At 41.5% G+C, this 25,798-nt stretch overlaps 1 protein-coding gene across 1 annotated transcript in view; it reads right to left on the bottom strand.

Moving 5' to 3' along the window:
- The window catches only part of LOC141003856 (glucosidase 2 subunit beta-like), a 126,616-nt gene that overhangs the window by 4,313 nt on the left and 96,505 nt on the right, over positions 1-25,798 (bottom strand). Inside the window, exons 13-14 of the mRNA XM_073475332.1 lie at positions 17,074-17,145; positions 1,792-1,891 (exon numbers count right to left, since the gene is read on the bottom strand). Coding sequence (XP_073331433.1) covers positions 1,792-1,891; positions 17,074-17,145 — 172 coding nt within the window. The remainder of the gene's footprint in view (positions 1-1,791; positions 1,892-17,073; positions 17,146-25,798) is intronic.

Genomic DNA, 25,798 nt, shown 5'->3' with positions numbered 1-25,798 from the left:
GACTAACTCCCCATTGTTGAAACACACATGCGCAGAATGAGGCATGCAGAGAGCAGACTGGGCTTCAGATTGTCCCCGATGAATTTGGTGAGAGGAGCTTCGTTTGGCTGTTTTCTTTAGCTTTCCTTCTGGAAATAGGCAGTGCATGGCCTCTTTGTACAGTTAACTTGTGTTGTATTTATTTTTAAGGTGGAAGTCATTATCCACAGCATCTGTGGGCTTCTTTGGTGGAGGGAGTGGTTTTTTTTTTAAGTGTCCTAGCTTAAGAATCTCCTTGGTCTTATGCATAAAGTGAGTTCAGCATCATGTATGATCTATGACTCAGGTCAAAAAGAGCTAAAAACCTCACTGTGGCAACCAGTCCTCAGTCAGTATTACATGAATAATTTTCAGAGTAGTCGCTTGACGGTTGCCAGAGGGTTCTGTCCAAAGTAATGAGGACATTGTTTCTGGAAAGACACTTTTTAAAAAAAAAAAATGTTCCCATACTGTGAGTGTTGGGTTGGCAGCAGAACACTCAGACGGTGATCTCTCAGACAAGGCTAACTTAAACCAAAGTCATTTTATCTAAGTCGCACCTATTTCCCCTAACAATCTGTCAAGAATGAAACTTAAAACTCCTCCAGAATTTTCACATTAAAAGTCAAAAGGAAACACGTTGTAGCTTAATATGGATCAGGCCCCCGGATGGTAAGAATGTACATTTTCCAAACAACATACTACTGTCAGAAACTTATAAGCTCACCTCCTGTTATCCCGAAGAAAACGCGTTACTACAGCAAGTTTTTGCACCATGCTAATCTCAATTTTGTTTACGTCTGCTTCCCCATGAGCTCAAGTGAGAGGGATCATGTATGAGCCCCGCTACAGAGCCATGAAGCCAACGCGCTAAAGCCACGCTGTACGTAGCGGTGTTCCCCGTTTGTTCAAAATGTATTCTTTTCGAACGCGTCAAGTATCAACAACCCCGCCAAGTGTAAAGTAGATCGAATGAATGGCTCTTGAAACATATGAATACATCCAGACAGACATTATTCCCTTTATAGTAAGATTTACCATGCTATCGGTGATTCCTACCTATGGTCACGGCCCAGGCTATTAATATAATGGATGTCTCGGTGCATGGACGGTAACTTGGGTATAAATGAACAACTGCACTTTCATGTTAGAGGAAAGAAACTGGGTTGTATAGAATGACTGTTGTACTGATGGAAGCTGAATTTGCATTAACATGGTGACTTCTTTTTAAAATATAATTTGATATAATTAAATACCAGGGTTTTAAATAAAGGCATCAGCCAACGTTAGAGATTTTACAGTATTTTTTTTTGTGCTGACTGGCATTTTAAGTTTTGTTTTCTCAAAGAAAATTGGTTTTATGGTGCAGATGTTTACTGGATTGTTTGATGAACGTATCTGAAGCTCGCCTACAGCCAAAAAAATAGAAAGTATAATTGGAATATTATTTTAATCTAACGTTTTAAAGTCTAAAATGGCGGCATCTGTCATAATGAATTAAAATCCATGCGGGGTCTTTATCACATCTTTAATTTAGGGTGCAACTCTAATGAGCTGTGCAAACGACTTCTTTTTGTTCCCTCATCTTTTACTGTATCATCTCCCCATCTGTGGATCTGACAGTCTGTCAGTGTGTACGTACCATTTGTTCGACTGTCTGTCTATTAGTTTATTCATGTCTGCCTCTTTGTGCTCTCATATGCTCCCACTACTATGAGTGTGTGTGTGTATGTGTGCGAGGGTCTTGTATGTAGTTTTGTGGGAAACACTTACTGTAGTACTGCGTGAGCCTCCTTGCCAGCAGGGTTCTCCGTTCTCATACACCATCTGACTGTACTGGTTCTTTGGTGTTCCTGCCCACATCCCCCACTTCCTGTGATAAATAAGGACAAATAAAGAAATGCTTAAGTGCCTGTGGAAATAAAGTTTCTGTCTATCAGTCAGGCCAAATAAAAATCAGTCATTCCCTAATCTTTTATAAACAGTTGGGACAGATTGAGCACAGAAACATGCATTTTTTCTAAACACCACTAGGTTGGCTTATTGAAAAACACTTTCTCCCAGCAAAAAATAAAAAGCTGGCAAGATGGCCAGTCTGGCAGTGCCCTCCTTTGGATCCTGGCACCGGAGCTCTCGCGTCCTCTCTCCTCTTCAACAATGGAGGGGAAATATTAATTACCATTTTGTCAGAGTTAATTCTGTGTGCAGTAACACACGAGGGAAGGAGAAGAGGAAAAACACACGACGTTAGCGAAGCCCATCTCAAATGAGGTTGTGCCTGCCCAGTGCTAGCTAATTACATTCTCACCAAACATTTGGAAAACCAAAGCAAACCGGGGTGCCAGTGGACACTGTCCAACACTGCTCGCAGCACCGACAGATGCCATTTGATTACGCTTTCAGCAGCTAACTTCCTCTGATCTTTTGCTGAACTTGAGCAGCGTCTTTGAGGTGGCAGCGGCTGCAGTCGTGCTGCTGGTGAGTATTGATTTTTGTGGAACGCTGTAATCCTGTCGGGGAGGAAAATCTTTTCTACATTTGGTGCATGGTTGACTGAAGATCTCTACTGAAAATGTCTGTTTCTTTGAGGCTAACGAATCTTTTCTGAGTGCAATGCCAAATACAAATAATAAAATGAATCTTTTTCGAACTCAGGAAAACACACGTCGGAAAAGTAACCTGATGGTCTGTTTTTGTAAGCTGTGAATTTATCCTGGATAAAAAGCTCCAAAAGCTATAAAATACTGCGAATTGTTCTTTTTAATCTGCCTAAGTGCTTTTCTCACCAGTGCCAACCGTGTCACAAATGTGCAACACTTGATTCAACTGCATTGACCTTTAGAGAAGAGATTAAAGTGGCACGATCGGCTCTCTTCTTTGAACACTGCTTTTAGTGTTATTGAAGCTAATCTCCTGCATTTCATGACCTATTACTGTATTTTCATTGGTTCTGCAATTGATCTCGATTGCAGATAATACCTTTTGTAGCTGTAGATGTTTCTAAAGCTCAGCGACAAACACAAATGCATAGGTTAATCTGTTATTAATGGTTTTCATTAATATTTTTCCCCAACAACAAACAGAAGTAATTACAAATCCTAGATGAAAGACAAGACGTAGAATAAAATAGAAAAAGAGTTAGGAGGAAAAAGTCTTGCGTTCAACAAACAGAGAGTTTCCTTCCACATTTCTTTAAATTTCTGTTTCATACTCATTTGACCTTGATGAGGGCAAACATGGGAGTCCTCCTTCGATTTCAAAAAGCACTCTCCAGCTTTCACAGATACATGGCTGTCTTCAGGTCCCCGAGTGCGGCTTTTCCGCCGTCCATGATGTGCATAGCTTATTTAAGATGCCTGAACAGGTCAGTCAGAGGTGAATTGCTCACACAAGTGGAAGCCGGCTGGGCCCGAGCGTCTCGCCTTTTTCCTTCCAGCCTGTTTGATTGGGTTTTAGCACTCTCTTAGTACCACGAGGCCCTCAAATGGATTGCTGTCAGGGCCGGCAGACGTGGCAAAGCGCGGAAAGTGACAGTGCTCCGGCTCTCGCTGCTAGTTGACCAGCGATCCCTTGCGCGTCACCTCTGTGCCTTCTTGTCTAGCGTAAACCCATCGCCCCCCCCAACGCACACGAGCACCTCATTCCCTCACTACACCTTTGTTCACTTCCTTCCTTAATCTCCATTCTCGCTCTGTCAACCGTCCGTGTGGCCCAGGAGGCAGTGCGGGCTGTCAATTAGGTTTAAGTTATCCCTGAGATGTAGTGAACACACTCCAGTCATTTGGAGTCACAAGATGGGATGTTATTGACAGATCACTCCCTGTAATAATACCTACGTGCACTTGTATTGGCAGGCCATTTTCTACAGTCATTCTACAGTTATCACCAGGCTAGTGCAGAGCCGGTTATTTACACCTGTGTAAACATCACATTGGGCCGTATTGCTTAATTTAACACAGTTTGGCTTATCACAAGACACAGTCTCCTTAAATCATCTGGGTTGCTGTATCTATGTATCTGCTGCACCTGTTTTCTGCAGCCAAAGCAGGAAAATGCTGTTTGCCTGCCCAACAAAATGTTCGCTATTCAGATCACAGCAGGGACTACGTTTTTCAGTGGAAACGGGCACATTTCTGTCCAATGAAATAGCATGAATGAAGATAATTAAAGTATGTAAATAGATTAACGTTGGCAGCGGAGAGTAAATTGCATCGTAGCTTTTGTAGAAAATCCATTTCCGACCGACTGCAGACAAGGGAGGGGCCACTAACGCAGGCTTCCTTTTAATGATTAATGACGGGAGCCACTGAACACATGCTCCTTTTAAGGCTTAAAAACCTTGAGAATTTTATTTACAGATATCTGGCGTGTGAGTCATTCTTTGTCTGGCCTCCTCTAATGCCATAAAATGCACCTTCCATCACAGATAAAACCTGTAATAGCAGCATATCTAGGCAGCTAAACCTATTATCCTTACATTTACTTTGCGTTGGGGGTGAGATAGTGGGCCTCACCGCACACATTAGGGAGTCAATCTTATTTAATTTTCTCTCTGAATCACTAAGGTGTGATTTCTATTGACACACAGAATAGCAGATGGAGTTGTGATTTAATTAGATCCAGTATCCACAAAAACAACATTAAAATAGCAGTTTCCTTAATGCCTTCAGAGCCAAGTTTACCGTAAGACTCAATAAAGATAATATGTTGTTATCATGTATGTCCAAACTGTTAATTTAGGAGTTTAAGAACATTGCGAAACACTTTTTTGACAAAATTGGTCTCAGAGTATTGTTTTTTATAATCTAATCCTCATTAGGAATAATTAGCATTAAAGAAGCTGATTAGCTTCCTTTTCTTCTTCTGATAATGGCTTGAGCTGATATAAGCTCCTCTTATTTCTTTAAAACGAAGCGGTCGCCAGTGATTCTGTTTTAAAACTTCATCGCGGCATTAATCCGTACGCCTCGAGTGATAAATCCCGAAGATCCACGGCTAATCTCGCTCAACACTGAGAGGAGAGTTACCCCCTCTGATATAGCCACAAATCAACCTTTCAGAAGCAATTATCATTTAGACAACTCTACTCTGGTGTTTAAACACCCCGCAGATACTGAGAGAAGGGGGGGAATCTGGGCCAAAAGTGTGTTTGTGCACGCCTTGATGTGTGTCTGTGTATGTTTGTGTGTGCCTCGAGACCCTGGGCCTTCACTGGAGAGAAAATGGATGAACAAAACCACAGGGAGAAAAGAACACAATGGTGGCCCCGTTTGGTACGTCTGCGGTTTCCTCAAGAAAAACGGAATATAAATTTGCTCATTTGCCTTCAGTGCTTTCTCTGTATGTTTGTAGACATTAGAAAGCTGACGTAAACTCCACTGAAGCGTCACCATCACTGCTTCTCATGCACAGCGGCGAACTGCCTGCATATATTTATGTATGAAACGTGTTTGCATACATGTGTAGTGCATGTAAATGAATTATATTTATATTTTCACATCTTGTGCTTTTACAAACACACAGAGACACTTGAACATGGAGGCAACAGGGGCTGGCTGTTCAGCTTCAATACTTTATGAGGCATCAACTGAAATGTGCCGGTGGTGTCGACAACTTCAAACCGTCTCTGGCTGCTTGGTTAGGTTCTTCTTAAGTATCAAAAACGTATTGTTTTTGCAAGGCAGATACTGATAAGACTGATACATTTGAATGATGAATGACGATCTTAGTGTAAAAGTTTAGAATAACTACTCATGGAATGTAACTAAGTTCTTTGTTTCCCCTTGACGTGCTAATCCTGTCATGTCTCCCAGTGAATCAAGTTGTGTCTTGTCTTTTCTCACTTGTTGTCTTGCTTCACTAAATGAAGAAGAAACAGGTTTGGTTTGGAGGCAAATACCGGATTTTTTCTCTCTTCATGATTTGATAACTTTAGTTATAAGTTACTTTGTAGATTGATGTAAGTCAGTGTTGCGAGGCTATTACTGGTGATGTGTAACCCCAATCATAAATGTTGTGGGAGGAACATGGAGTAAAAATAGAGGCAGCTGTATCAGAGTCATAAAACACATTTTGAAACTAGAATGGCACTCGGTCGCGCACATACCTCCGCCAAGGCCCCACAGTCCCCTTTAATTTAATCAAGCCGAATCCAATATCAAACTTGATAGCCCTGTATTGCTATAAATTTTAAACCACCCATAGCTGCTTAACTATAATTTAAGCTCTCCAGATCTGTAACAGCCAACCACTAGGACAACAAAACAATGCAGACGGAATTATAATCTCCATTGTTTTGTGGAAGAATAACAGATTTTTTTCAGGATCCGCATCAGATTGTATCAACTCAAAGATAACAGCCACCTAAATATGTCTAATTTTTAGATCCATGCAAAAAATTGTACAACAAAAAACAAACCCTGTCTTGCAATGTAAAGTAAGAAGAAAATCCCTGGAAATGTCCCTTTAACTGGTTCTGCACCAAAAGTTAAAGGGGTCTATTCTGGGTTGAGACGCATCCACCATTCAAAAAATATAACCTCCTTGGTAGGGGTAATACATTTATTTTATCAGCAATCAGAAAACAATAAACAAACACTGATTCTTATAATTGGAAAAATGCTGACCATCAGATCTGATAATCTGGCAGGTGGATTACTGATCAGTTCTTACAATGTGTTTGGCGCTGCGCTTAAAAATACAAGGGGTGGCGTTAGTGGGAGCATGCTGTTTATCGATATTTCACAATATTCGCTTTGTTTTTTTACTTGTAATGCCAAATTTCAGCCTCCTGGTGGCTGCAAAAGGGTGGGTCAGTATTTGTGGACTAACAGAGTGACCTTGGCTCTTTAAGTCGCAGCTAAAAACATGTCAATATTTCTCGATGTGCGGTATCACAAAGGTCGTTAGGTAAAGGTGCTGAAACCCAGGGATTGTTCTGGCACTAGCAGCCGCTTCACATGATACCCAGCTCCAGAGGCATCTCCCATCAGTTTCTGTTGTTAGAGAATTTCAACATTAAGCCTCCAAATACACTCACATTCATTTGCAGCAACTCTCAACGACCGCATGTGCCAACTCAGCTTTAGATTACTTGTAAATACTTCCCCAACAACCCGCTCCTCATCCTGAATCCTCACCTGTGTTAAGATGGTGTAAAGTCTGTGCTTATTACCGTCACCTTCCCACTGTAGCATCCACTCATTAGCTGCCACCGCAATGAATTATACCTCACAGCTATGCTTTTCACTGCTTTAACAAGGGGTCTGGAGCAGCAAGTTAGTCCCCTCACTATGCTGTTAATGCGCTAATCATTTTCAGCATGAGACGCCGCGCTGCACTGGCAGGTAGAGAGAGCAATTTGGGAGCCGCTGGCTAATTTGGATTCTGTGAAGCAGCAGCGTCGCTGTCATAGCCGAGCGGTGCCAAGCATCGCTAACCTCTGCCACTCGTGTAAGGTCACCAATCAGAAAGCGGCGTTTTGAGACGAGTCCAGACACTGTCATTACTGTGCCAGTCACTGATGCTCCTCTCACCCTTCCTACCACCCATTGTGCCCAGCACCTTAATAAATAATTCATAACCATAGGAACATGTGAAGGGCACATGCTCAGTCAGGGCTTTGCTATCACTTCATTCCCTTTTTTTCATTGTATTTCTGAATTATGGGGCACAGAGCAGAATTTAAAATACATTATTCTACATAATAGCGTATGTGGCGACATAAATACATCTTCATCGGGTCTATTGAAATTTCAGGCGACATCCTGGATGTTGTGCTGGCCGCTTTTCTTACGTATATAGCGCGCTGACCCTGATCCGTGGCACATTTTGTTTTGCATAAACACAACGCAGAGGCCATTTTATGTGCAGCTATAAAACAAACTCAGGGTGCATATTTCATCAACACCTCCTGACAGATATGAATTAGGGCTGATGTCAAACCCAAATCAGTATTCTGTTAACAGCTCACTTGTGCCTCATTAACGACTGGGCTAGATGTTGCCATGGCTACCCAGCGGAAAGGCCATCAGGGGTTCACAGTGTCAGCTCCCCCCGCTCTCCACTCCCTACCACTTTAACCCTCTCCTCAGACACACAAGAGTCATTACCCTTTCGCCTTGATTGCGAGATAAAGTGTGGGCTGCTCAGGGTTCAGGGACCATACAACAAACACATTAGGAAGACAAATATATAGGCGTTACGTTTCCCATATAAGTGAGTGTGCTATATAAATGAATTTCTGTATCCGCCTGGCTGTCAGAGGCTGCACTAGTATACTGTGCCATGCTCTCCTCTTCAGTGTTGGGCATTAAGCGGCTGCCATGTTCCCAGGTAAAGAGGGCCCCTCTCTTTGCTAATGGCACTCCAGCGAATGACCTTGACAGCTTGAAAATGAGCACATTAAGTAGAACACTTAAATGTATAATTATGCACTTGTTCCAGTGGAACTGTCACTACTCTGTAGGTTAAGTCATTACGGCTTAGATAAGATGAAAAAATTAAATAATCAAATAAATCCTTTTTTTTCTTGCCGAATGTCTATCAAAACAATTAAGGGACGGCACCGGCTTTGATATGAACACATGAAAGGGAGCATCACTCCACTCATTAAGTGAGCACATTCAAAAAAGCAAAGCAGTGGAGAGGAGAGCAACAAACACAGCCATTAGTCATTTTTACTGAAAAAGGAATAGACATTGAAATGTTACGTGCTTGTTTTGTGCTTGACAGACTGATTAAAAATTAAATCCAAACTGCAAATTAATGTATGTAATGTAATAAGAACTCCAGCGCTGTGTTAACCTTTAGCTGATGAAAATGTGAAATATATCAATAATATCCTGTCAGTGCTCTTGACCAAGGCACTGGCTAAGAACTGGACTTGGTACCTCTGCAACGCCGCTGATTCTTAAGAGATTGAATGCAGTGAATGATTTTCCCTACAAGGATCATTAAAGGTAACATAACTGAGGCAAAACGAATCCCCTGATGTAAAAATCAGCAGGTAGGAATAATTGTGGAGTATACAAATGATACAGATAATGATAATGATAATGATTACAGACAATAGAACTTAATCCAAGACAGGGATGGTGTTAAAAGAAAAAGTACTATAGGTTATTTTTTCAGACACCTGTAACAACCTGTAACCCTTCAAAAGACCATCGTCACCAGCTTGGAGAATAACCCCCAGATCACACCGGCATGTCTGTCAAGATGCATAGCGCAGATCGAGGCCAGGCAAGAAGTCAGACACTGGAGCAGCATAGAGCATCTGGTCCATTTTCAAAATAAATCACCCTGCGCAGACGTGACACCTGCAGCGCAACAGAGTCGGAAATATTACCACGCTTAAAACAGACACAAGAATAAGCAATTTCACTACGTAGCCTTCTCATCCATGGTAGAAGCACAACAATCAAGAAAAGTCATGAAATAAACGCAATCTGAGCAAGTCAGCGATATCAGGCAGGCATGACATGGGCTATGAGGCACGGCAATCCACGGGTAGATCACAGAGCGGCCACAACAGCAGAACAGAGTGGATGTTTTTCAGTAGCTGAGATTACAGCTAAAAAGATAGAAGAAATGACCTGACAATTAAGCATGGATACCAAGTTACGATGGCGTAACCATGCATGCTAAAAGAGCATGAAGGTTTGAACTTTAATATGAAGTGCTAGTGTAGCTAATTTAGCACATATCTAACAACCACTCTGTATGATGCTAAGATAGTCCGGTGGTTTCATTTAGTAAATAATGGCCACCATGATGATTCAAACCTCTTTCCTCCTGTAACCCACAGTACACATCAAGTCAGGTCAGCTTGACAACACGACTTTGTATGCAGTTAAGTTTTGTTTTGTGTTCCTGTTCTCACAACTCATCCGACATTGTTTGGTGACTCACGCCGAGTTAGTGGATGCTGAAAAATATTGTCAAATATCAACATTGTCAAAATGCCAGAAAACATTCCGATTGTATTTTTAGCCTCTAACTGCCGTACTTACGTGAGGCTATTTTGCCAGGAGTTGCTGGAGTGTGTCATCTCCACATTCAATCTCAGGTTGATGTACCATTTCTTTTGTGCTCATTTGCAACCTGCTTGTGTTTGAGTAGTTTTAACAGCAATAATCTTACAGCTCCCTTGTGATTGCTGTGCAATAAAAATGGCCACCTATCGAGATAATTAGCCACAGTACTTTTCTCCTATTTATACATGCGCAGCCACTGCAGAAAACTGCAAGTGAACAGTAATTAATCTTAAAAGGAGAAGGGACGTGATTTATTTCCTGTCGCTCCTTTTAATACTTTTAAAAAGACATTGGGCATTTCAGCAGCCCGGTGAGAAATTGACTCTTATTGATCAAATGAAACATATTTCCATATTACCATGGTCACAGAGTAGAGTCTCCTCTTTCTCGGGCCTCCGCCAATAAATTTGCTCAGCTGGATCATTCAAGCCCCTCAAAGGACTTTGACAGCCTGGAGGCATTCACATCACTGCACCTCTTTCTCTCTGCACCTGGGGATTTTTTTTTCTTTTCTCTACGTTACATTTTGGACATCTTTTATTTACAAGAACCGCATCGTGGCGAAAACAATATACGGTCACGAGCGCTGGTTTTTAAAGTGAGCCTGGCAGCAGGTGTGGGAAAACATCGTTAAACTATGTCCGTATGTAGCTCAAAAAAAAAAAAGGCAGATCTGTAAACAGCATGCGTATGTCTACAGTGTGCTGCTACAAACAGCCAACCTATTTGTATTTTCCACGGTGGCCAGCACATCCCACTCTCTCTGGGGTTGCTCCGCGCTGTCATTTCAACTGCCTGGCTCCTTCGCAGTGGGCATACACAGTCATTCACTGTGGTTTCAATGTTGCTAGGCTACCTCACTTCTCCACTGTTTTCTGTTTGAAAATCTACTGTTCAATAAAGCAGTTCAAGGGAGACCTGTGGGTTTGAATACTGAGCGATATGAACCTGCAGGAGTAACTGACAACACTAATAGCCTTTTTTTGTATTTCACAATACCCTTTTTTCTTTTTCCCCTCGACTCGATTGCGCAGCAGCACTATCTGCGCCTACCTCTACAGCCCATGCATCTCCTTCAGTCAAAATATTCATATATCAGAACATTTATAACCTTCTCCGGATAGATTTTCCTGTTTTAAAAGTGTACAATCTGAGTCATATCTGAGTGGTGAAAATCTTCCCTTTGTAGTCTTCCACAGTTCTTTTATGGCTCGTATATTCATATCCGCCCAGCAGTGTCTAGGAGTTATTATTATTCTTGTTTAGTCTATCCTGTTTTCAGCGTTGGATGTTGGGCGTATTCCAAGCGCGGACTGACAAAAACAATGTGTTTCCAAGGTTGAAGGGTGAATAAGCGAGGTGCTCGCCGAGGCCCTGCTCAATTTCAGCCCTGCCTTTTGTCTCTCTCCCCGCCATCTCCCGACGATGACGAGTGCAAAGCAGTTTGACCCCGGCACAATAGAAGGCCCCGGCTCCTTGACCTTTGCAGGGCGACGCGCGCCGCCCCCGTGATCCCGACTGCTTGGCCACCTGATTTCCCTGGAGTCCCAAAACAAAAACTCATTGGATGACCCCTCGACTGATCCCTTCCTCCTCCACAGCTACATTTAAATCATCCCACCCTCCTCCGTCTAGAGGAGAATATGCTTCATCTTAGCATGGAGATGCTATTATTCTAGCAGTGTTGCATCTTTTATATATTTGTTTTCCCTGGCCACAATCTATAAAGTCTGTAGATTCATGTTTGATATACATTTTTCTTACATCCTTTGTTTTGACTGGCCTTTATGAGAGCATAAATTATAATACAGAATGAAGGTTTCTGAGTTCAAACTTCTTGTCTGAGTCCCGATTCTTCCACATTATTGCATTTGGAGTTATTTACATGTGTTTATCCTAAGCTGACGCTGAGAGGGGCTACATAAATATTTCAAATGCACTTCTGCTCATGCTGAAAGGTTATCTGGCCAGACGCCGTTAAAGGGCTGTTTTCTGTGGTTCTTGCAGGAAATGGCTTGAACACTAAGCTAATTACTGGATGTTGACAATTGACTTCCTGGGGACTTAAAAACTTAAATGCATCAGAGTGATAGTGAGCTCTGGTGCTGCATGTATTTAAGCCATTAGAAGAAAGAAATAATAATATGAGGTTGTTTTGGGTGCTCAGTGCAAACTGGAAGAAACTGCTGCTGGTGTCTGGTGTTATACACTTGATTGTTGATTGTATCGCCTCAGTATGAACCTGTTTCTTGTTTGTAGTTGACTTCACACTCCGTGCTTCTGCCAATGAGATTTTGAAATTACACTTTACTTTAATCTGTGCTTTGTCATCATGTTCCCAACAGTGGCATAATGTCACTGCATTTGATTATGTCCCTGTGATTTACCATTGTAGCGTTTTTGTTTCACTTGAATCTTCTAAAATAAGAAAAAGGCTGTCGCACTTTGCTTTTCTCTGTTCTTTGTGTTTTGCCCCATTTTTAATGCTGCTTTAGTTCCCTTTTTTCAACCTGGACTTTTGACCCATGAGCACTCTCAATTCCCAACGCAACCAATCAGCCGTAGGGTGGCGAAGCACGAAGACCCTTGTCACATATTAATAGATTATTAAGGACATGGTTGTGGGCACCATGATAAACAGCAGTCGATGCCTGAGTTTCTTCGTTTTCTGTTTATTTCCTCTTCAGTTTTGACTACCAAATCACTCTACTTTCTGTATTCACATAGCATTGAATGTCCTTCCTTGTTACCTGACTGTGCACCGTTGCATTTAATTTTGTCCAGAAACTTAGGCAGCAATGACTGAAAACTGCCTCAAGAGTCATAAACGTGAGTAATATTAAGCTGGAAACAAATTTGGATTCAGCTATAATAAGTAGAGCCAGACAGATATGTCGGTTGGTCGATAGTATCGATGTACATGTTGCCCAACGTGTGCCGATATAAAACCAAATTTTTTTTTAGAGATAATTATATAGAAAAAAATGGTTAGGATAATTTATACTTATTAAATTCTCATTAAGTTTACTGTTCCAGTGCCCTGTTATGTATCTTTGTCACGAGTGTTTGATAACCACACTTGAGGGATCATTGCAATATCTGCAGATATATCAAGATTGGATGTTTTTACTGCCTAATATCGATATCAGCCCCAAAAATCCAGTATCAGTCAGGCGCAAAAGTTAAATGAGATGTTGATACGACTCTAATGTCTGTGCTAGGGCCAGGAGGAGGCTAGCTTAGATTAGCATAAACACTGGAACTAACTGCTCCCGGCCTAAATATAGTGCAGCACATAACTCCCCGTAAAACCACAAATTGTCTTTTCTAGACCTTTCATTTAAACAAATTTAACAAGCAAGATAAAACATGTTAATTAGTGAGCTCTGGGGTGCTGGTAGCTTCCTCCTTAAAATCACGCGTAAAGCACGGACACAGAAGTGGTAATGATGGTCGTATCTCACCCTCAGCAAGAAAGAGAATAGCTTTATCTACCCAAAATACCATTCTCTTATATCTGCCATGAAGTTTTCTTCAAGGCAACATATACATGTGTGCAAAGAGGCTAGAAAGTTGCTGTCTGAACTGCTTATGCATTAGTCACAAACTACAATATTGTGTAGGCAAGTGGGAAAAATGTAGAAAATGATCAAATGCCAAACACAACAAAAGAGAGACGGTAGTTCCAGGACCAGCCGCGTCTGAAGACACTTAAGGAATATTTGCACTTAAAAAAAAAAAAAAAAAGACCATCGAGTTGAGTCGAGAAGATGAGAGAGACTCGAAAAACAACTCACTATTAGCACACATACTTCAGTTGTGACATTGTAGAGAAACACGTTAATACCATGGACGCTTGTGGTAAATGAATGCGGCATGCTGGCGACAAAGGGTGATAATGTTCTGTTTGTATATACGGCATGCACAGAGAGTGTGTGTGTGTTTGTGTGTGTGTGTCTCGTTTGTTCCTCAAACAAAGTAGAAAGTCGGTACTTTCATGTTACGTAAGCTAAAGACGGTAACAAACAGTGTGTGTCCTGTATGCTCCTGCACATTACTGTTTTACATATGCATGTGTTTGTCTGTGTTTTCAGGTGGACCGTATCACTAAACCTCATGTTTGCTGGCCTGTCAGTGTACCCACCATGTCTGCCCGGGGTGGGGGGGGACTGTGGGAGCTGTGGGTAGAGGGGGACATTACGAAGATGGACGACGCTGTCACAGTGGGATGGTGTTTGTCGCAATGCAAGCATTTTCTTCTACTCTATTATCATTATGGTGGCTGATGTTATTGTTACAATAGCCATTTCAGGAAGCGGTTGAGCTGCTGAGACCGAAAGGCAGAAACGGCTAAATGGAAAACGGAGACATTGGAATTCAGGAGGTGAATACGAGTTGTATAATATCTACATTTACAGATAATTGGGAGCATACAGTATGACTGCTGTGCCTTATGAAATCTTTATGGCCATGTGTGTGGCCACAATATCAGAGCAAGCAGCTACAAAAGGAAGTGTTCCCGGGCTGATTTATTGTTCCTTAAGAACATTTGTAAAGTTAATGGCCTAACACCAACTATGCTGCAAAACCAAGCATGAAGGAAGGTTAGGACTCTGGGAACAATTTTAACTTTTATGAGCCTTGACACACTTCACCAACTGAGCGCCGGCCATGAGCGGTAATCAAAAATCAGCAGCAACAGCCTCCATTTAATGCCGCAGAAACGTAACATAACTAATCCAAATTAGTCCAAATGGCACGACCAAGTATTAGCAATGTCATCGCCGCAGCAGTCACGGTTCCAGCTTCACACTCTCGTCGACAGGCCACACATGTTAATGCCGTCTCTCCTTCTCCCTCCCCTCCTCTCTCTCTCTCACATGGTTGTCCTTTAGGATGCCGAAGCAGGTGTGATAAATGCTGCCGTTTAAATCAAAGCACTCCCCTCTCCCCCCCTCACCCCCTCTGGGGAGAAGGAGGATGCCTCCATGCAGATTGATATCAGGAGGCCCAGCCACATCCTGCAAGGGCTGACTGATGGTCTGTCTGGATAAAAAATGAACTTTATTCCCAGCGTGTGAGCTATGATTCATGTCCTCCCCCCGCATCCCCTCCTCTCCCAAAACCATTCCACATATACCCCTCACTACACACTCTCTAGAAACTGTGTAGTACATCATATAGTGCTGCCTACAACCAAGGGGTTTGTGTGTCCATGTCATAAAACAAGTGATATCAAACTAGTATTATTTTTACGTAGAATAAAAAGTCCAACATCCTTCTAGACTTTCTTGGGAGCGGGAAATGGCCATCCATAATATTTTCTCCTGCATTTGGTAAAACATTTTAAACATAAATATATATATTAGAAATCATTCCCTCGAGGTCTGTCTGGCAGCGATTTCTTCCAAACAGAGTGACCAACTCTCATGAGCGGAGACGTGATTGACCACTGGTTCCGTTTGGTCCTTCTGCCCTTCCATACCATCATGAGTGACAGGCAGGCAGAAGCGCCGGGGTCACATTACTCACAGTTAGCATTCTGTTCTTCCTCTTTCCTGCGCTAAAAACATGGTGAAGCATTGCACTTTCCGCTCCAAAAGTGAGTGGGTAGTGTGGGAGGTGGCGGTGCAAAAAAGAACACAGCCCTGCTTCAGATTCCAATTAATTTGCCATCTGAAACTACATGTGCAGAAAGGGATAATTGCTAATGAATTATCTTTAACGTCTCACTTCAAATGCCAAAAGAAGACAAGTCGAGCCTAATGGCATCACATCTCAAAGGAGACGAGATGTTTTGACACTTCGTCGCAAATTTGCAGCGGTCATTTATGCCTTTATATTGTCTGCTAGCAAAACATGTAGTTAGCCTATGTGCCTGCTTTAACCAAAACAGTCCTCCTCTTTTGGGAGGAGCTGCAGCAGATCATAAAAGCTTTTTTTTTTTTTTTGCAGAGAGATGTCGATGGAAAAGCGTTTCCATAATTGCACCATATAAAAACGTCGGATCACTGACGGTTAAGGGCTAATGAGAGTGTGAAAGGACAGCGAGACGACATCCCGTAATCATCACCTCAAAACTCAAAGAGAAAAGTTAAAAAAAAACAAGGAAAACATCAGTATGATATTAATGTTTTTTCTTTAACGGTTGTTTCAGCGGGTACAAAAACTTGAAATAGAGAGTTACTATTACACTATAGCCAGGGTTTTTGTTGATCCCATAGAGCAATTTCACCTCCAATCTACACCGACAAAGCTGAACATCTAAAAGGTGCGTTTCCATGGGGACTGAGTGGCATCTTTCATAGCACGTAGGCATTTTGATACACACCAATGTCCAGCCGGCGACACAGCCAATCCCAAGGGGATGGTAAAAGGCCAGAGCGTAATCCTTCAGATGAAATTGAAACCCTTCGAGGCTGAGGAAATACAACCCCAGCAGTATATGAAACTCGCCCCCTGTTTGTCATTGATCAAAAGGCATTAAAACCATAATAGAGATCTGTAAGCGATTGATTAAAGGTCGTATGAAGCCTAACAGAGATTGAATACGAATTATTTTTAAAAATCAATAGCGCAAATATTGGTCTTAGGGTAACTTGATATGAGCACTATAACAATGATTAAAGAGCTTTCATCGGAGTGCAGCAGTGGGATTTGTTTCATGCCCACTTATGAAATGAGAAATGCTGTCGTGTGAATTTATCTAATTGGTATAAATAAGAACAATTGAACTTTTCTGGCTTCATTGCATGATGAAAAGACCAAGGATAACAACATTTATGTTGGATTTATACAGCTGGTGCAGAAAAAAAACTCCTTTTGTGGCTTCTTATTAGAAGAGTGAGTGTGTTCTGATATAGAATCTAAATGTCACAGAACACAGTGTGCTCACAATGCTCTAAAGCTCTTTCTGGAAATAGTTCCCACATTTCCACTTTACCTGACATGGCCTGGCAGGTTATTGTTTTTGTACTTTGACCATGGGGACATATGAGAAGATAACTGAGGTACTTACCCTAATGAGACCTCTGTTCCTGCAGTGCTCTTTTGAGTGACTTGATTGAACGGACACAGGGTGTAAGTATACCTGCAGAGCGGAAAAAGAAAACATAATGTTCACATTGAGAAAACTGGTGCACAAGGTTCAATCCATGGTGGTTATACTTTTCCTCACAGCAGATCTTTTCAGCTGCTCTTTTTCCTTGGCTTTGATGAAAGACCAGAGATACAGTATACATCAGTTTTGGCAAAGTGTTGCTGTTGTACAGTCGATCTGTTAAACACAGTCAAGTTTATTTTTCAATTGTAAAATGTCACACTGCATATTGGGGTCAATATTCTTTCATAACCAAATTCAAAGGTCCACTTTACCAGAAGATTGATTCTTTCAACTTTCTTACAAAGGTGGACCTTTAATCCTTATTATAAATGTGATGTTATGCAGCACTTACATTAAAGCTAAAGCTAGATTAAAGCAACTCTACACAGTATTTTTAAATTGCACTCGTTTAGACACTTTTAGCTTACTGTTTTGGTTGTTTTGTTTTGGCTAACTGCTGGCAAAGTGAAAAAAGTTAGCAGCTACAGTGGCTGGTGAACACAGCAGAGCTAAAAGCTGAGTGAATATTGGACTTTCATTTGGCAAGTGTCCAGAAACAATGACTCCAAATGGATGCTAATGTTGCTACACGTCTGGATGTGTACATACTGTAGGTTTAAATGTTGTGTTTATACCTGATTTAAAAAAAGGAAAAAAAGAAGCAAGTTGTCAGGCTCTATGAAAAACCCACAGCAGACAAGCAAGCTAAAGCGAAGACAGTAAAAGTCTGTCTTTTACCAAGCAGAATTATTGAACAGTGAGACTCCATCCAGGCTGAGTGGCTATCTACTGGGACAGAAGATTGACAGGGAGCTAGCCTGCCACCCGCAGCTCCCCACACTAAGGCAAAGAGGAGTCTAAAGGACTTAGCAATTAGCAGAGACCATAACTAAATGTTCTTGCTGGCGATAGAGCTGGAGAGCAAAGGCATGATCACTAGCTCCAGTAACAAACTGATCAAAGACCTTGATGGTGAAACTGACAGGGGGCAAGGCAGCCGGGCTCTTTTCCTTGACATTTGAACCATTACACTCACTGTTATAAAAGAGCAGAGGATGCCCAGACAGCCACGGTGACAGAGAGAAAAAAAAGATAGAGTGAACGAGTGAGTGAGAAAGTGCCGGGTGGAGGGAAAAAAATGGCTGCAGCGTCAGTAGACGTGGGCCAGGAAGTGCGGAGGGGGGATCAAAAGCCGCATTAGAGAAAAGCAAGATGAAAGAAAAGAAAATGATGAACATCAGATAAAGGGAGATGGTGGGAGAGAGGTAAGGGATTGGCTGCCGACTTCTCTCGCTCATGCGCTTGTTTGCGGATTGCATTAAATGCTTCTCATCTCTGAGGCTTTCATTTAAGCATTTATCCTTTCATGTCTACTGTATGTTTCCAAGGGGATGCCCCTTTCCCCATCCACAAGATATAAGGGCAAGGAAAAAATAACAGGAGCATCTTATTTCACTGCAGTGGAAGCAGTAGAATGAAAATTTGTCGACTACATTACCCCTCCAAGACTTTTGACGCTTTGTAACAAGGTTCCTACTGGGATGTTTGCTTATTTATTTGTATTCTATTAGTTTATTCTGCTACTTTATATTCTTCAGCCATGCTAGCAGCAGTTTTGGTCAGTCCACCACTTTGGTCCGGACTGAAATATCTCCAGAACTATTGGGTGGACATTCATGTTCTCCCAAGAGTTATTCCCATTGATATTGATGAATCTCTGTTTGTTTTCTTTAGCGCTAGCACAAGGTAAAAGCTTTCCTTTGAGATACCTGAACACGTGCACCACGTACTGGTTCAGTACATGGTGCTAATTCGAAGCTGTTGAAGCTCCAACTTGAAAACATGTAGAGAACAAGATTGAAATATGAAATTTTGTGCATTTTCGTGTAAAATGTGAGGAAGGTTACATCAGATCCGTGTGGAGCAACGAGGAAACGTTTAATCTGCCACTATTTTTATCTGCTCAGTGGGGCAGAACCCAGAACAGTGAAAATGCCGATCAGCCATGCGAGTTAAATGTTAGCTACGTCAAAGCTGATTTAGAAAAAGCATTTTATCTCCCATCAACCATGTTAACTCTTGAGCGTCAAAACTGTTTTGTGTTTTTACATTTCCATTAACTTTTGCTACTGCGATACTCAAGAACACACATGAAAATACAATGATCGGAGCACAGTCACTTTTGGACACATATTAGTGGTCCACAGAGGATCTAGTCTGATCACTTTGGTGATCCCCTGTGATCCCTTTAGCATCACCTATAAGGTGGATTTAAGGGAAATGTCTTTTTGAAGCCCTGACTTTTATCTAGAACCCTCATCATGACAAACGTGTCCACTACTTTGATTTATGACCAAATACTAGAGTAACTAATAACATTCCCATTAACCTCAGCTGGACTTTGTGTTTAGTGCTTTAGCAATTGTTAACAAAATGGTGAAAGTGGTAAACATTAACTTGTTGGCACTGTCACTGTTAGCATACAGCCACACTGTCACTGCAACTTAGCTGTACAGCCTCAAAGGGATGCTAGCATGCCTGCAGACGCTTGGTCTCGCTCACCTCTTCAGGATACAAGAAGACCCGAGATTAGGTGAAAGGTTTCTTCACAGCTGGCCTTGACCTTATCAAGGATACTCAACACCTTCAGCTCCAACATTACATTACAAGTTAGCAGGGCACCCACGCCTGACGGTCCAATGGAGACCTTACATAACTGCTGCATGGTAGCTCAAGGCAGAAATCGAAACTCATCAGAGCCTTGGTCCAAAATTTTAAGATGTACAACAAATTAACCGACCAGGACCTTTAAAAGTGCAATCGATGCCAAATAAAACAATGTCTTGTGAGCCAAATAGCCTCACATACTACAAATAACTGAATAATAAAAATAAATAAATCAGAACTCCCTCTCGAGACTGGCTTTATTGTTCCTCATACAAGCCACTAGATTCATTAAGTTTGTAAAGCAGGTGTTTCAGCAACAACAAACATCCTCATCTGAGCCCGGAAACAGATGGCACCTGATAGACAGAGGTACACTGAGCAGAAGAAGGGGGGAAGGAAAAGGGGTAACACAGTGAAAAAGCAATCAAATGAGTCCCTTAAGGGAGTACCCCTGTACGTCTGTACCTCTCTTCCCCCTCTCTATCACCCTCTCTCTTACCCTCAAGGCAAAGCCATCCATCCCTGCCCACTTTTGCTGACATGCCAGTGCTGCACCAAAAAAAAAAGGCGAGGCTATTTGTGTGCGGGGGCACTGCAATCTGACCTTGGATGCTCGCCTCCATGTGGCAGCCTGTGAGAAAACAAAAGCCGGCAAGGCAACACAGAAAATGTGTCGCTGGGTAAAAAAAGAAAAAAAAAAAGTTAGGAGAGATAAGAAATGCCGAGCCCAACATGCGGACGGAGGTGCAGGTTGATTAGCTGTCTGTCTCCGAGACAGACACTTCACATTCTGCCGCCTGCGTTACATAAATGGGACGCAGCAGAAAGGTCAAACAGGCACATTTACACAAACTGTCCCCAGCAAATGAGCACAGTGTGACACGAAGGAGGGGATGTCCGCCGAGATGGACGGGCGGTGACAAAGGCTGACTGACAGCGATGGAAATAAAAGACAAAGACAGAGGAAAAGGGGAAGACAGAAAGATAAAAAAGAAATAAAAGTACGCAAAAGAGCGTGGGAGGGAGTCAGAGAGTGCTGGTGGTGACGCTGATCACATGAATCACGACTGAACAGGCCGCGAATATGACAGATGATGACGTGCAGCAAGGGGGACACTGGGCGGATGATGCCAAGGATAAGAGGGAGAGAGGATAAAAGTTGGTGGGTCACTCGTTTAACCTTTGACGACAATTAGAAGGCTATGATGAGCAGCAGATCAGAAATGACAACACTTCTCCTCTTTCTGTCCCCCACGTTCCATCTGTCACCGGCTGACAATGCAGCTCAGACACTAGCCATAATAAGTCGGTACCACTGTGTCAATCTTCGGCAGGTGTTCTGGGGCCTGAAGGTACACAGTTAGAGAATAAATATCTTAGATGCTACCACTTAGCCCCTCAGGCAGCATTTCAAGCTTCACTGGATCGGACCTCAGGCTCCGGTTCACTCAGGACTCTGCTGATGTCTGGAGGAGAACTAGTTCCAAACTGAATACTTTCCAATTCAAAAGTATATTTTGTAACATTTACCTAAAATTACATAAAATGTCTATATGGCTAGACTTTTGTTATATATATTATTGAGTTGAAACAATGTTAAAACACAGACAAATCTGTCATTTTACCCAAGGCAATGGTTCATTACATTTGGAGAAGGTAAATCACAAGCGTGAACAAAACTTTATTATATTACCTCGTCCGTGAAAATTTCTGCCTGAGTCACGTCAGACAGATTTTCATCCGCAATGGTGGTTTTAACAATTTAACAAAAACAACTTAACAGTCAGAGTGTCAGCAAAAACCACTGTGCAATAAATCCTGCCACTGTTTTTAATGTAAATACTGCAGAAAATCCTGCTCTCCATACAATTGCACTATTTTTTTTCTTACATTACATATTAGTCTCAATTTCACATTAATTTATTTTCTTTTTAGATTTAATGTTTAAAACTATTCCCTGTACATTGAGAGCAAATTTAACCGGAGTCCTTGTTGGTGTACATATTCTTGGCTAATGAAGCTGATTCTGATGAAGTCGACAGCTCCCATGATCCCAAGCTACTTCATCAGTGTCATCAAACTAATCCAACTCAGAACTCAAAAAAATTGCCGCGCCTCCTGCTAGAAAAAGTACAATACAACACCACTGACGTCACACAACAATGGCAACACCCATGGGTAGGGAGTAGTTTTGTATTATGCTAGTTAAAATCGCAGTATGCAAGAATGTTGCTTGAAAACATTCAAAATCAACCAACTATTAATCAACTATCATCAGAATGTGTAGGAATAACAGTTTTAGCGTCATGACATCTATGCATTGTATTGCAAAGCATTTTTAGCATGCTAACCAGCTAGCCCCGTCCTGGTTCAAAGCTTCTATCCTAGTAGTGGAAACACCAAAACTTCCCTGGCGCTCGCAGCTGGGTTGCTAGCTGCGCGGCAAACTGAGCTAACTAGCTAAATGCAGGTACAGTTGGCAGCAGTTTGCGGTCATTGTAGCGATAGCACTTTCTTATAGAGAATTTCAAAGATTTGTTTAGAACCTTTCTGATCACCTGACTCCTCATGGTTTGTTTTTGTCCCAAACCTTTCTCTAGCGATAGTGTTCATAGATCAATCCATTTGCTGAGTACAGGGTTATTTTTACACATAGCATTTACAGCCCAAACACCAAAAATAAGACCCAAGTTGCTATAAACTATAATTATTCTTTGACAGTCCATTGTTAATTACAGATCTGACACAGACACCCAACTGGTAGTCACCAGGGCTATACAGGAAGAGAGAGATTTATTCCACAGTCCACTGAGATCCAGTCAAGAGAGAGAGAAGGAGAGAGACAGCAATTAAGCCCTTCTCCCACGAGACTGCTATGTGACGGCGTGGGTGGAGTTCAGTGAGGGTGACACTGCAAACTGCAGCAAGTCAACACTAGCTAATTGGTTTACAGGTAACGTTGTGTACGCTCGGCTGGCATGCCATACAGGTCAGAGGTGACTCAGCAGTGTAACGTGATGTGGTTAATTGTTTAGAAGCAAACTTTAAGAAAAAACTAACACTGTTTTTGTTGATAGCACAGAGCAACGTTAGGTCACATGTCTATAAGTAGAAAATGTTTCAACACTTTTAACATTGCAGGAGAGGTTAAACTCCACTGAGCTTTATTAATTTACTAAGTCATCTTCATGTTGAAGATATTTTAAGATTGACTTTTTTTTTAATCAAATTCAGAAATGAATAAAAAGTGAATCTTAGAAAAGCTGTTGATAAAAAAAGGTATTTGTGTAATTGTTAGAAAGATGAAGCACACAAAAATATACACTGCCATAGAAACAAAGAGGCACAGTCTCGAAAATGAGCAGCTTTTCCGTTGAACTATGAGGAATTATGAGATAACAGTTAATTGTTTTATCACCTTTTTGCATGCAATGTGCAAGGTGTTTTATAATTAAAAGCTAATAATGGTCATATTTACGTAAATAATAGTAAATGCCCTGGTATCAACCAAATGAATATGCAACATCTGCCTAATTTGATTGGGGGGAAAAAACTGTATTAATATAATGACCAGTTTGGAAGGACATTTTGTCTGGCTCTATCCTATTTTTGTTTGTGTTGCGTTTTGTTTTGTTGGCTAGAGTTGGATGAATAGATTGATACCACTATAACCTCCATAGCATATATATGAAGCCACAGGTAGCAGCTAGTTAGCTTAGCAAAGAGTGTAAACAGGGGGGAAACAGCGAAACAAATGAGGCGTACTGTAACATGTTAATTAGTGAGATGAAGCGGCATCAATCTTTCCATCAAACTCTCAGCAAGGATACAAATAAGCCTATTTCCCAAAATGTTGAACTACTCCTTTAAGAGGAATTGGCAAACATGTATTCAGTGTGAACATACCCTACAGTAACTACAGGCTCTTCTGATTATCAAGTTCACTCACTCGATATTGTAAAGGAGCAGCTGTGAAACTTATTTTTGGAATCTAATTCACATATTAAATCTTTAAACAGACTCACACATTTCGTTATGTGGAGACATCAGATAGGTGTTTTTGTTCTCCCTTCACAACCTGAATCAATAGTGAATCATCTGACCTGAGTGTAAAGGCTGCAGGGTTGTCTAGCGCCTGTCTGTCCTTTAATCAGCAGATCCAGCTTTAAGCCTCTGTGTCAACAAGTCTACACCTTGCTGAGGTGTCCTCGGTGCAGGTTAGAGCGGCAACTGAACCCTTCTTACTGGTAACAGCTGACAGCAATACAGGCTCTATATGTGACTGGAATGCTCCGTCTATCCTCAAGTGCAAGGTTACCGACCAAACAGAAAACACACAGCCATTATGGATTATACACCTTACTGAAAAAACCTGCATTGCACATTGCGTAGGCCTACCTTTATTTTAAAAATGGGCACCTGGAAAAGGGGCATTCCCTGGACTAAACTCAGATAAGTGCTGATGAGCTGAGTTTTTAAACTTAGAAAAATGCTGAGCTAGGGATGCTCCAACATATTGTAATTGTCCGAGGCCGTTTTCTCTCTGGTTCTGCTGCTGTTTCCCTACTTTAAATGTTTACCTGCAATGATTTTCTTGTATTTTAATGTGAATCAATAGGACATCGGAAAATTAGAAGAGCACTTAAGTGTGTGCTTACAATAAATGTGTTTTTTGAAGCATAGATGAATCAGTATTAACGTATTTTAAATGCCTTTTTGTTATGTGTTGTTCGAATTCTCAAACACGCACATGAAAAACACACCTCCCTTGAAAAGAAAGTTTTGTTTAGAAAGCAGCAAGCATATACAGAGAACGTGCTATTTAACTGCACTGATGGCTATAAACATACCGTTTAATGTATTAATAAGCATGACAAACTTTATTTTTCTCCGTATATTACAGTCAGGAAATGCAAATGTTTCCATGCACCTTTTATTATACCAATCACTTTATTGTTTTAACTGCAGTAACTGTAACTGATGAAGGGAGCAAGGCCTGTTCTTATATTTAAGGTGCAATTGCCTTGTATTACAACAGCAGGTGTTTTTCTGATATAAGAGCACCTACTGTAGAGCACGAAGGTGGGAGTGAGACACTTTGATTTATGTCTTGGCGGTGAAAAAAGTTCTGCAGTGTTTGGATCTCTCTCCTACAGTAAAAGCATAAAAAAGTGCAGCCATGACGAGAGCTTTACTTTCAGCACATGAACGGTCAGCTCATTAGGCCTCAAGTGCAATTACAGAATCAAATCCCGGTATTGTATCTAATAGGAGGACATTTCCATCTCCAGAACTCATGATCATTGTGAGATTGGGTCATTGCAATTCCCTTCACTTCACAATCATGTTGAGAGTTCGCTGGCAGCCCAAAGACTCGATGCCGGTTCATACATCTCGAGCCAGTTTAAGAAGAAGACGGACTGAAAGTAGGCCATTTTTCAGTTTACCTAAATTTTCCACATGGCGAACCACAAATGCAAGTCTGAATAAAGAATGCTGTACAGTGTTTTTACGATGAGCCTGATTGAAGTTCATTTTTCCTGACAGCTTATCATATTTTGGCCCTGAAACTCTTTATGCAGACCCGAGATTCAATGCACAAGATATATACTTTTTTCATCTTTTACATTATTACATTTAGTTTCTGTGAAACAACATGAAGAGGGAAGGCGGATGCACGGCAGAGGCCTCGTTCTAACATAAATTACCCGGAAAAATGAAAAAATAAAAATAATACTGAGCGATAGAGCCTCTCGAAGATGATGCCTCAATTTATATGCGAAAAACGGGGAAACGAAACAAGCCAAACTTGAAGCCAATTTAGTTTTTAAAGCCATCACTAAGGGCAATGAGGCAAATGGCCTCTGGCAGATCATTTAAGGCTGCATTCTCCCTGCCATCTCCCAAGATGTTACATTATCACTGCTGCTATTTTCGTCTCGAAACAGGTGAAGGTTGAGGCTCATGGAAAATA

This window comes from Pagrus major, chromosome 10, assembly GCF_040436345.1.
Source record: "Pagrus major chromosome 10, Pma_NU_1.0".
Lineage (NCBI taxonomy): Eukaryota > Metazoa > Chordata > Actinopteri > Spariformes > Sparidae > Pagrus > Pagrus major.
The sequence above is the reverse complement of the archived record's forward strand: the minus strand, read 5'-3'. Positions and strand labels throughout refer to the sequence as shown.